At 48.1% G+C, this 13234-nt stretch overlaps 1 protein-coding gene across 1 annotated transcript in view; it reads left to right on the plus strand.

Annotated features, from left to right (window-relative positions):
- The window catches only part of CELSR3 (cadherin EGF LAG seven-pass G-type receptor 3), a 113891-nt gene that overhangs the window by 83253 nt on the left and 17404 nt on the right, over positions 1 to 13234 (plus strand). Inside the window, exons 17-20 of the mRNA XM_073575083.1 lie at positions 950 to 1044; positions 9212 to 9421; positions 9730 to 9913; positions 12655 to 12804. Of these exons, the coding sequence (XP_073431184.1) occupies positions 950 to 1044; positions 9212 to 9421; positions 9730 to 9913; positions 12655 to 12804 (639 nt within the window). The remainder of the gene's footprint in view (positions 1 to 949; positions 1045 to 9211; positions 9422 to 9729; positions 9914 to 12654; positions 12805 to 13234) is intronic.

Here is a 13234-nt window from a genome sequence, read left to right on the forward strand (position 1 = left end):
TGATCCTTCTACCTAATAACCATACTTACACTCTCCGTAGACTCTGTCTGTATTTAGTAATGAATATAATATTATGTATTTGTATAATATATATTTTATATATAATATATTTTAATTCTATGGCTGGCCGAACGTTATGTTGCAGTATCAGAAAGGAGCACTTCATGCAATAAACACTATTCATTTGGTGCTCCTGACATGTCCCTTTAGATTACATATACAAGATTTTACATTGTGTAATACAAGAGCAGTGTATATGCCTCTGAGGTGGAGCACAGCATCGCCAGGGACATAACTAAAGTGGGTGCAGTCCCACTAACCCATAAGAATGCACCTGTGATATAAATCGCACATGGTAATGGCGGCCTTTAAAGATTTACACTGGGGTCCTAAGTCTGTGCTTACTTACCAGAGGGTAAGTCCGAAAGCTAACATTGAGACACAACCCTCCCAGGATCACCACCATCACAGCAAAGTCTTAAAAGAGACCCCCAGCGAGTTCCCCCCGGCCTTTAATATTGTGTGAATGCAAATAGTGTCCATCTTATTAATCGATCAGATGACTTGTTTTTCACGTTTTGTTTCTTGCCATGCTTTTTCTGTACTGCGTATGTGCACTCGGGGTTATAATGTGGTTTTAATTATAGTATTCCCTTGTTTTATCCTCGGCCACGTGCCCCTTTTCCTTTCCATCACACAGGTGTGAGGGGCTCAGGTGAGGATTTTGAGTTGACCCTTTGGCCCCTTTCTGTGCTTGCTTTCTGTGACTCCCCAGTTATAGCTTCTGCATCCAGCTCCTCTGCCTGACCGGCCGTGCCTGCACCGTGATCCCGGCTGCCTGCGCCAGTTCTGTAATAAACTGCCCCAAACTGACTGCCACTTGCTGTATGTTCTTTCCTGCACAATCTCCAGTTTAATGTCACCCAGATAATGTATGTTTTACTGACAGGAGCGGCCATACGACACTGTGATGATGTGAAGGGTTGGGTTGAACCGGACCTGTTTAACTGTACGTCTCCAGCGTACACGGAATTATCTGCATTGGTGAGAAATGGAAAAAAAAGATTAACTCTGTAATCAGCCACAAGAATAGCGTACTGCTGAATTTACTAAATGATGTGATCGACTATCTGTCCTGTGTATTTACCGTGCACTTTAAAGGGGTTATCTGTTGCAGTTCAAAGCCGTTTACTTCCATATCGGCCGAGACGTGTGGATGGCACCTGCCAGTCATGCGTCATTGAGGTGTTGTAATGTCATTGAAAATGCAGCTCCAGATTACTGCAGATAACCCCTATAAACTGGATGTGCTGCAACTACATGATATACAGGTGCTTCTTACAAAATTAGAATATCATCAAAAAGTTAATTTATTTCAGTTCTTCAATACCAAAAGTGAAACTCATATTATATAGCGTCACAGAGTGATCTATCTCACATGTTTGTTTCTGTTAATGTTGATGATTATGGCTTACAGCCAATGAAAACCCCAAAGTCATTATCTCAGTAAATTAGAATACTTTATAACACCAGCCTGAAAAATGATTTTAAAATCCAAAATGTTGGCCTCCTGAAATGTATGTTCAGTAAATGCCCTCAATACTTGGTCGGGGCTCCTTTGGCATCAATTACTGCATCAATGCGGCGTGGCATGGAGGCGATCAGCCCGTGGCACTGCTGAGGGGTTATGGAAGCCCAAGTTGCTTTGATAGCAGCCTTCAGCTCGTCTGCATTGTTGTGTCTGGTGTCTCTCGTCTTCCTCTTGACAATACTCCATAGATTCTCTATGGGGTTAAGGTCAGGCGAGTTTGCTGCCAATCAAGCACAGTGATACTGTTGTGTGTACACCAGGTATTGGTACTTTTGGCAGTGTGGACAGGGGCCAAGTCCTGCTGGAGAATGATATTTCCATCTCCAAGAAGCTTGTCGGCAGAGGAAAGCAAGAAGAGCTCTAAAATGTCCTGGTAGATGGCTGCGCTGACTTTGGTCTTGATAAAACACAGTGGATCTACACCAGCAGATGACATGGCTCCCCAAACCATCACTGATTGTGGAAACTTCACACTAGACCTCCAGCAGCTTGAATTATGGCCTCTCCACTCTTCCTCCAGACTCTGGGACCTTGATTTCCAAATGAAATGCAAAATTTACTTTCATCTGAAAACAACACAACACCTTGGACCACTGACAACAGTCCAGTTCTTTTTCTCCTTGGCCCAGGTAAGACGCTTCTGGGTTTGTCTATTGGCCATGAGTGGCTGACACAAGGAATGTAACACTTGTAGCCCATGTCCTGGATACGTCTGTGTGGTGGCTCTTGAAGCAATGACTCCAGCAGCAGTCCACTCCTTGTGAATCTCCCCCAAATTTTTGAATAGCCTTTTCTCCTTCATCTCATTGGGGGACACAGATACTGTGGTGTATGCTTCTGCCGCTAGGAGGCCGACACTAAGTGAAAAAAAGAGGTTAGCTCCTCCTCCGCAGTATACACCCTCGCCCCTATTGCGGGCGGAAATCAGTTTTTTGCTTAGTGTCCTATGGAGGCACACACAGTCTGGATCTCTCCAGACTATTTTTTTCTAGTTTACTATGAAGAGGAGACAGGGGCGACGGATCCTATTGAAAGGGTCCGATCTCCCCAAACCATCAACGGGCGAGCACGCGTTGAGTATCGTCTCCGCGTATACTTTCCCGCACCGAGGGACATATCTGGGACTTTTCCCCAGACTTCTATTTTTGTTTGTTATTTTATGAAGATGAAACAGGGTCAACGCAGCCTATTGAAAGGATCCGATTTCCCCAAACCATCAACGGGCGAGCACGTGCGAGTATTCCTCCACGTATCCTTTCCCGCGACGTGGGACATTATGCCAAACTTAGCCCTGTCAACCCCTAGGTATTGAAACCATGGGCTTGCACAGAGGCACAAGACTAGTCTGTGCGGCCCCCACTGCTCCACCAACGCTAGACGGCAGTTCTGCATGGCGGCGGACGGTCCCTCTCCTCACCCCCTGAAGGGGTTAGTTGGAGCTAGGGTGCCTGCGCCGTCCTATTTTTTATCAAAGACCCCCTCACATACCTGCGCTCAGGCTGAAGAGGATCATCGGTGAGGAGAGGGTCGGGGAGGGCTCCTGCGAAGATTTCGGGCTGGAGCCCACAGCTCGGCATCCACTAGCCATGCAAGAGAAGGGCTGGATCCGTCAGGCGGCAGCCCGGGAAACGCCGCGCCGGTCAGTAGCACTATTTTTTGGTACCGGAAAAATTGAGGCCGCGGCTTCGGTCGGAGCTAGGCCGCGGCCGGAAGTTCCGCCCTCGGGGCCGCGCGTCACTTCCGGCAGCCCGCCCCGCACTGGGCGGCGGTAAAAATTGAGGCCCCGGCTTTGGAGCACGGGCTAGGCCGCAAAGTGGGAGTACCGCCCCTAGAGCGGTTTTTACAGGCTGGTGCACGCCACAGATGTCGGCGCACGATTTAAAGGAAGCATCCAGGTCGGGGGGGGCGCAGGACTGGGGTAAGTGCTGCCCGAGAGGCCACGCTATAGGGAAAAACGAGGGACTACCTCTTCCCCATATCCCCAGCAGCGGACAGATACAGCATGTCCGAAAAAGCAAAGACACACACGTTCTTTTACGCGGCATGCATCTCTTGTCGGGATGCGTTTCCGCGGGCGCAGAGCAAGCGTTTATGCGAAGCCTGCAAATCCAAATGCGCCCAGGAGCCCTCCCCTGCGACCAATGTGTCAAATCCCCCGGAGTGGGCCCGATCACTGTCACAGTACAGTCCAGAACGGCGTTTTCTCGGTTTAAAAGGCACTCGAAACGAGGTATCCGTTTGCTCCGGACCTCCGTAAACAATGGATGGAATCCCCGATAGTGGATCCTCCGGTTTAACGTCTGGCCACTAAGACTGTTATCTGTCCCTAGGGTTTCCGCCATTAAAGATCCCACGGACTGCCTTATTGAGAGCCTAGCTCGTTCAGTATATGAGGCGTCAGGGTCTGCACTCGTTCCCTCGTTCGCAGCAACTTGAGTAGCCAAGGCTATGATAGCATAGTCAGAAACATTAAACAAGGTCGCGCCGGAGCAGGATCTGCCTGCAGAGATCTCGGAGGTCGCAGGTCAGATGGCGATAGCCGGAGACTATGTAATGAATGCGTCTTTGGATGCGGCCAATTGTTCAGCACTTGCTGCCGCTAATGCAATCTCTATCTGAAGAGCCCTATGGTTGAGGACATGGCAGGCCGATTCTACTTCCATGAAGTCTTTGACTTCCCTGCACTTATCAGTGCGGCCGCCTATTTGGAGAAAAGTTGGATCAACTTATCTCCGACTCCACAGGAGGAAAGAGCGGGTTTCTCCCTCAACAGAAGGTTAAACTGTTTTTTCATCACCCGGTTCAGGCACGTTTTCGGGCCTTTCGCAGTGCCACCGGCCATTCTAGGCCGGGCGTGACGGCATTGGTCAGGTGGCGGCCGCTAAGCGGCCCGAGCCTGGTCCGGGACCCGAATAGGAGACCGGTCCGCGGTCATGCGTTAAAAGACTCCAGGTGGACTACGGGGCCCAATTCCGCCACCTCAGGCCGCCCCAACCAGGATAGGGAGCGGCAGTTCTCATATAGAGCCAACCCATTGGGGAGAATGCGTGCTCAACAGGCCAGAGCGAGGGAACCCAGATCCTAAAGATCATCGGCCAAATGACTCGAGGTCTTTACCAGACGACACCAGCAAAGTGGGCGGCCGCCTACTTTGTTTTCACCACGTCTGGGCCAACATCGCTCACGACGCATGGGTAAAAGAATTGGTGTCCTCAGGTTACAAAATAGAATTTGTCAGATACCCTCCAAGATGGTTTTTTCTTTCCCGGCTTCCCAGGGTGGATACCCAGGTAGGGGCTCTATTGGGAGCCATGAAGTCGCTCCTGCACAACGGAGTCATTGTTCCAGTGCCAGAACACTGAAGAGCTCAGGGGTTCTATTCCAACCTTTTTGCGGTTCCAAAAAAGGGCGGGTCTGTCAGGCCTGTTTTGGACCTAAAGCTTCTGAACAAATTCATCAGGATCAGACATTTCCGGATAGAGTCTCTCCGTTCAGTCATAACGGTCATGGAGCAGTGAGAATACTTGGCCTCAATTGACAGCCAGGACGCATTTCTGCATATTCCCATTTTTCCCTCCTCATCAGAGGCTTCTACGCTTTGCCATCAGCGTTCAACATTTTCAGTTCGTAGCGCTACCCTTCGGGCTAGCCGTGGCTCCCAGAGAGGTTCACAAAGGTTATGCCAATTGTCAGGGCCACACTGCATTCTCAAGGCATAGTCGTCTTACCTTATCTGGAGGACCTCTTGGTCAAGGGCCCGTCAATACGGGCATGTGAGGAAGGTGTCAACATCACGCTAGATACTCTTGCCGCTTAGATGGTTGGTCAATGCAAAGAAATCATCCCTTGTGCCAGCTCAGAGGATCTCCTTCCTAGGAATGATCTTCGACACTTGCCGAGGGTTGGTAATTCTCCCTCAGGAAAAGGCGCTAGTCTCTGGCAGGGAGTCCGGACACTGCGCCAACCAGTCCCTCATACCATCCGATCCGCGATGAGGATCCTAGGGAAAATGGTGGCAGCAATGGAAGTGATACCTTTCGTCCAGTTCCATCCTTCACACCCTGCAGCACGCCTCGTGTAAGCCTGGGACAAGAATCCTTTCACGCTCGATTGGCGGTGCCAACTGTCCTCTCAAGTCAGGCAGTCGCTTGGATGGTGGATAACCAGTTCCTCTCTGGCCTAGGGGAAACCTTTCCCCCAGGTCATGGGCTGATAATGACAATCGACGCCAGTCTCCTCGGTTGGGGAGGGGTGTTTCGCCACCACACAACCCAGAAACGGTGGTCGCCACAGGAGGCACGCCTCCCGATCAACTTATTAGAGATACGAGCAATTCGGCTGGCTCTGCAGAAGTTTCATCACTTTCTAGCAGGCCGCCCTGTCCGGATTCCATCGGACAACGCCACGGCGGTGGTTTACATAATTCGTCAGGGGGGCACCCGCAGCAGAACCATGCGCGAGGTGGGGCACGTTCTTCAGTGGGCCGAAGCAAACCACTCGGTGATTTCGGCTGTCCACATCCCGAGCGTGGAAAATTGGGCGGCAGACTTCCTCAGCCGGCAGGGTCTTGCATCCGGAGAGTGGTCTCTACATCCCGAAGTTCTTCAGCAGATTTGTCAACTGTGGGGAGCCCCGGATGTGGACCTGATGGCTTCCAGAGTGAATGCCAAGGTGCCCACATATGTCGCTCGGGCCAGGGACCCGCAGGCATTCGCGGTGGACGCGTGGGTTCTGCCATGGAACCAGTTTCGCCTCCCATATCTATTTCCCTCACTGCCACTACTCCCGAGAGTCAGCAAAGGGATCAAGACAGAAGGGGGGCCGGAGATTCTGCTGGCCCCGTCGAGTGTGGTACGCAGATCTAAGGCAGCTGCTCGCCGATGTTCCTGGGCGCCTGCTCGAGCGCCCAGATCTACCGTCTCAAGGACCGATGTGCCACCCGAACTCAGGGACCCTGTGTTTGATGGCAGGGCCATTGAATCTTGGATTCTAATCCAGGCAGTGTTCGGGAGCAAGGTGGTGGCTACAACGATTAGCGCCCGGAGGCCTGCTTCAGCATGAATTTACCATCGCACCTGGAAGGTGTTCTTTGCTTGATTTCGAGGCCGCGGTATTTCTTCGCTAAGATTCTCGATCCCCAACATCTTGGTTTTTCTCCAGTCGGGCTCAGAGAGCCCGGATAGCTCAGTCGGTAGAGCATTAGACTCGGGCTTTGCCCCAGGTTTCCGCAGGAGACAAATGTCGGCCTTATCCGTCCTGTTCCAGTGCAGGATTGCTACCAATTTGCAGGTGAAAACTTTTCATCTGGGGAGTGTCCCACTTGATACCTCCCTATAAGGCGCTGGTGGACGCCTAGGTTCTTAACATGGTCCTAAGTGTTCTGCAGGAAGCTCCATTGGAACCGCTTCAGGATATCTCTTTGAGGTACCTTTCCTGGAAAGGTTCCCCTAGTGGCCATCACTTCCATCAGGCAGGTTTCAGAGCTGGCGGCTCTATCCTGCCGAGCTCCGTTCCTCACTTTCCATAAGTAGAAGGTGGTCCTCAGACCAGCCCCTCCTTTTCTGCCGAAGGTCGTGTCCTCTTTTTCACATTTATTCAAGATGTTGTTTTGTCTTCATTTTGTCCACCACCGGTGCACCATGTGGAAAAAGGCTCTTCACACGTTAGACCTGGTAAGAGCCCTTCGGAGGTACGTGTCTCGGACAGCACTCTTTCGTCAGACGGACACGCTGTTCATGCTCCCTGAAGAGCGCAGGAAGGGACTCGCTGCCTCAAAGTCGACCATAGCCAGATGGATTTGTTTGACTATTCAGGAGTCCTACCGCATTAGAGGCACGCCGATTCCAGCAGGGATCAGAGCGCACTCTACCCTGGCGGTGGGCGCCTCTTGAGCGCATCGGCATCAGGCTTCGACGGAACAGGTTTGCAAGGCAGCAACCTGGTCCAGCCTGCACACATTTGCCAAACATAATATCCATGCTCAGGCCTCGGCGGATGCGAGCCTGGGTAGAAGGATTCTCCAAGCAACGGTGGCGCACCTTTAAACAGGAGGTGCATGCAGCTTGGATCGGTGAGTCAATCTCCCACCCATGGACTGCTTTAGGACGTCCCACAGTATTTGTGTCCCCCAATGAGACGAAGGAGAAACATGGATTTTTGTGAGTACTCACCGTAAAATCCTTTTCTCCGAGACGCTCATTGGGGGACGCAGCACCCACCCTATTAGCCAGTTGGCTCTTGTTTAAATGAATGTGTTTACTTATTTGATATAAGGGTGGGGTGTTCCTTTGGACATGTTGTACCTGTATTAAGGCTGATTTGTTGTCCTCCTACTGCTTTGGCACCAAACTGATTTCCGCCCGCAATAGGGGCGAGGGTGTATACTGCGGAGGAGGAGCTAACCTCTTTTTTTCACTTAGTGTCAGCCTCCTAGCGGCAGAAGCATACACCACAGTATCTGTGTCCCCCAATGAGCGTCTCGGAGAAAAGGATTTTACGGTAAGTACTCACAAAAATCCATGTTTCTTAACAATCCTTTCCAGGCTGCGGTTATCCCGGTTGCTTGTGCACCTTTTTCTATCACACTTTTTCCTAACTACTCAACTTTCCATTAATATGCTTGGATACAGCACTCCGTGAACAGCCGGCTTCTTTAGAAATGACCTTTTGTGGCTTCCCCTCCTTGTGGAGTGTGTCAGTGACTGCCTTCTGGACATCTGTTGTAAGCAGTCTTCCCCATGATAGTGGAGCCTACTGACACAGACTAAGGGACCTTTTTAAATGCTTAGGAAGCCTTTGCAGGTGTTGTTTGTTACCGTATATACTCGCTGACCCGAGTATAAGCCGAGGCACCTAATTTTGCCACGCAAAACTGGATAATCTTATTGACTCAAGTATAAGCCAGGTATGCATTGTCCCCTTATCCCTGTCCTGCTATGTGTGGCTCTCCCTGTTGTATGCATGGCTCCCCGGTGCCACATGTATTCCCCCCCCCCCCCCCGTCCTACTCAACCTCCTCGCGCCGTCCCTGCATATCCGTTGTCCCGGCGCTGGCAGCTCTCCTGTGCCTATGGGAGTGGAGACGCGTGCATATTCATTACCTTAATGAGTGGTACCACGTTACCGCTCAGCACAGGAGAGCTGCCGTTGTCGGGACGAAGATGCAGCGACGTCGTGAGGAAGGTGAGTATGATGTCTTCTTGAAGCCGGCGGCTGCAGCAGTCACTGTGCCACAGCCGCCGGCTCCCCCTCCCCCTCGGGTTTTCTGGACAATGACTCATGTATAAGCCGAGGGGGGCATTTTCAGCACAAAAAAAGTGCTGAAAATCTTGACTTATACACGAGTATATACGGTAATTATTCTAATTTACTGAGATAATGACTTTTGGGTTTTCATTGGCTGTAAGCCATAATAATCAACATCAACATTAACAGAAATAAACATGTGAAATAGATCACTCTGTGTGTAATGACTCTATAGAATATGAGTTTCACTTTTTGTATTGAAGAACTGAAATAAATTAACTTTTTGGTGATATTCTAATTTTGTGAGAAGCACCTGTACATCATTCACAAGGAATTTGACACCTAAAGACACCAGTCATTTTATTCTCCCCAAAGCTGGACGGTTTAGAGAGAAACGAGACTGAACTGAATACAATAGAGTCCAAGAAACTGTCCCTACGTCTTCGCTCTGTGACCGACCACATGGATCAGTATTTCGGGAACGACGTCTACATCACCTACCGCTTGCTGTTGCTGCTCATGCAGTTTGAGAATAGGCAGGAAGGGTTTGGGCTAACGGCTACACAAGACGCCCAGTTCACGGAGGTAAGATGGTGTGATATCTCGCCATGTAATGCACAGACATCCAGTGTAAAACTAACAAGCAAGCATCAGAATTTTGAATGCATCTCTGGATGTTAGTGGAGTATTGAGTATGCAGGAATACCATATAGGCTATGTCCATACAGAGTTTTTCAAGGAGGTTTTGGAGGTTTTCCTCCTCCAGATTTCAAAACTCCTTGAAGTTTCCTCTCAGGTTCTTCTACAAAAACTTCATATTGAAAAAGGCTCTGTGTGCACATACCCATGTGCTGTGTATTGTAATAACCATCGCGCTTTTTGTCTTCTCCTAGAACCTTCTCCGGACGGGAAGTTCTGTCCTAAGTCTGAATAACAGGGAGCATTGGGAAACGCTCCTGCAGAATGACCGGGGCAGTGCCGGGCTCATGGATCTGTTTCAGGAATATGCCAGCACCTTGGCCAGGAATATGAAGCTTACGTATCTGAACCCGGTGGGCCTTGTGACTCCAAACATTAGTGAGTACCCACATTGATGAAGAATTACTGTATATATAATGATGTCCGACATATACAAAGGTATAACTGCCCTTTTTATATTCCCTTTGTTCTTTTTTCCCTCCGATATCCTGTTGCATTTATAGAATTAAAGGAGCACCCCGGTGATTTTTTTTTATCACTTCGTTAGCAATCGTGTGTATGTGTACAGCAATATACTCAGTTGTTGCTGTCTTCTATTTTTTTTTAAATCAGATTATTTTTTATTAAACAGTTTTAACTTACAAAATTGAGACAAGGCACACACAGTTTTAACATACAGATTTGAGACATACCTCTTATACACATCCCAACCCCCCACCATTATCAAACTATAACTAATATAACCGTGGGTTTCTCCCTTTTTCTACTATTTATAGGTCATTTATGTGACCTATAAATAGTAGAAAAAAGGGAGAAACACACAAAAAAAAACAAACAAACAATTTTTAAGGGGGACAATATGAAATAAGATAAGACTTGTACAGCATAGAACTATGAACAGTCAGGCACATAGTACAAAATGAGCAGTAGACATATTCATGAAACCTATTCATAAAGCAAGAGATCATATGGAACCAAGAGGGAATAAAGGGGAACCATAATTAACGAAGCATAGGGAACAGATTCTCCAGCAGCAAAATTTGGGATGGCAAACCCGGGGTGTTAAGCCAGGGGCTCCAGATTTTATCAAATTTTCCGTTAGCTTTTCTTTTAGTATACACTCCTTTTTCCAGCCTTATAGAACTATTGACTCTATTAATAAACTCCTCCACCGTCGGGGGTGCAGATTGCTTCCAGTGCAAGGCAATAGTTTTCCGTGCTATATATAAAATTCTAGCCATACCGATCGCCAGCGGGTCTTCCACAGGAATACCCGGTATAATACCCAGCACACAGACCTTTGGATCAGGGAGCAATCTTGAACCATAAACTCTTGCCAACGTATTCAGAACATTATTCCAGAACCGTCCAAGCCGAGGACACTCCCAGAACATATGCATAAGGTGTGCATCAGGTAGGCTACATCGGGGGCAGCATGAGTCACTCCTTATCGCGATTTTGTGCAAGAACGCAGGCGTTTTATATTTCCTATGTATTAGATACACCTGCGATAATCTCTGGGCCTCCGATAACGAAAGACAGGGCACTGAACGCAACACATAGTCCCACTGATCATCTGAGAGCTGGCCAACATCCTCCTCCCATCTTGCGTTGGTGCAAAGTGGGTACTCATTGTGGAATGCACTGAGAAGTATTCTATAGATGGAGGAAATCAGTCCTCTTCTGGAGCCCAAGCCCCCCACCAACATTGTCAAGGGATTAGGGTCTATACTAAGATCTCTAGTTTTGATTTGAGCTGCATACGCATGCCGGAGCTGTAAAATTCTCTAGAAAAACCTATGGGGAATGTCAAATTCAGTGCGCAGTTGTTCAAACTGTTTTAATGTATTTTTAGACTGAATGTGTGCCACCGTCATCACCCCCTTTGCCTCCCAATCAGAGCACCCAGTTGTTGCTCTCTTCTACCTTTTTTTCAGTGGAGCTTCGGTCTGTTTCGGCATCACGTGACAAATCAAATAGCATTTCTGTCACCTTCTCAATGTAAATCTATGAAACTCAGAACAAAGCTAGAGAATTTTGTTCTGAATCTCATAGACTTGCATTGAAAAAAATAAAAAATGACCTCCACTTTACATATCAGTCACTATGTGATTCGGCAGGTCACAAATGCAGTCATGGGACGCTGTAGGGGAAATAGAAAAAAATTAGCAAAGTGTTCAAAGTTATGGAGCTTTTATCTTAATTGAAAGTTATCCCCTTATACTGATCACTGGGGGCCCTACCCTCCCCCCCCCCCCCCAGTGATTCTAAAGCCCATTTTGAATAACGCTCAGGTATGCACGCTCGACCATCGCTCCTTTCATTGTCTGCAAGTCCCGTAGAGAATGAATAGAGTGGTAGTTGAGTGTGTATCCAGCCTTGTGGGAATACTCCTTTTAATATAGCATTTTATAAAAAAAAAAAAAGGTTGCAATGAAAAGCAGACCAAAGTATGACATTGCTGTGACCCCTATTGGTCTACTGTAATTTGTCACCAAACCTGACGGCTTTTTTATTTCCTGCAGTAATAAAGAAGCATTGCACACCTCATTGATATCAGTGGCTGTCCATATAATGCACTGACACGCTATTTTTGAATCAAATGACCCCCTTTAATTTTAGCAGGATGCACTAGAGGATAGCCGGTGAGGTTGGTTTTCCTGTACAAGTGTTCTTAGAAACTTTTCTTTAAATAAAGTAAATGGCGAAAAAATGTGTATAGATCCATTATTGTTGCCATTAGCGACTTAGCAGTGAGAATCCCTGGCTGTATATCCGACCTTTTACTAACATTTTTGAGAGATGATATAATTTGAGAAGCAATTCAATAAGAAGGTTCATTAAGTCCACCACCGACTGGCAGCACGGTGCCTCTCCCCGAATCCCTGATGCCCGAGGAATCTGCCAAGTGGCATGAACGTCAGCACATCTGACACTATTGTAGCCGCTTTCTTAGAGGAGGAAGAAATGTGATTAGTTCGGTTTGTTGGCCGCTCACTCCCAGCTCTGTTGTCTGGAGATATTGTAGATTTGAAATTATTGCTAGACATTCATCACAGCCTCAACCAGATCGTGTAAAGCAGCTCCTGAGACTCTGCTTCTTCCTTTCCTTCTGACAGTTGTAAATATCGAGCGAGTGGATAATCAGATCCCACCAAGAAGACATTTTCCCAGGTATCACAGCAGTCTTTTTCGGGGTCAGAATTCCTGGGATCCTCACACTCATGTGGTGCTGCCGGCCTCAGTCCTTAAGTCACCCAAACCAGAAGGTAATGTGATAATATAATGAGTTTGTAACTCTATGTATATTCTGTATATGCTGTATATATATTTCTCTTACACCTCATTGGGGGACACAGACAGTGGGATTAAAGTCAGGCCTCACGCTTAGCTCGCTCAAGGGCCAAAGTTCAGCCTTGTCAGTCCTATTCAAACGCAAAATTGCCACCAACTCCTGTAAGGCTGCGAGAACCAAGTTAAGGTCCCATGAATGCAATGGCCTTTTATAGGGAGGCGCCACATGGGAAACTCCCTGAATGAACGTCTTCACCTGAAGTTTGGTGGCAATTTTGCGTTGCCTGGCTTTAATCCCACTGTCTGTGTCCCCCAATGACTGGCTCGGAGAAAAGGATTTTACGGTGAGTACACAAAAATCCCTATTTTCACTTGTAATGCGCCATGGAATAAATGGCACTATAA

This window comes from Dendrobates tinctorius, unplaced genomic scaffold (genome assembly GCF_039654945.1).
Source record: "Dendrobates tinctorius isolate UK_male_01 unplaced genomic scaffold, ASM3965494v1 ptg000041l, whole genome shotgun sequence".
Lineage (NCBI taxonomy): Eukaryota > Metazoa > Chordata > Amphibia > Anura > Dendrobatidae > Dendrobates > Dendrobates tinctorius.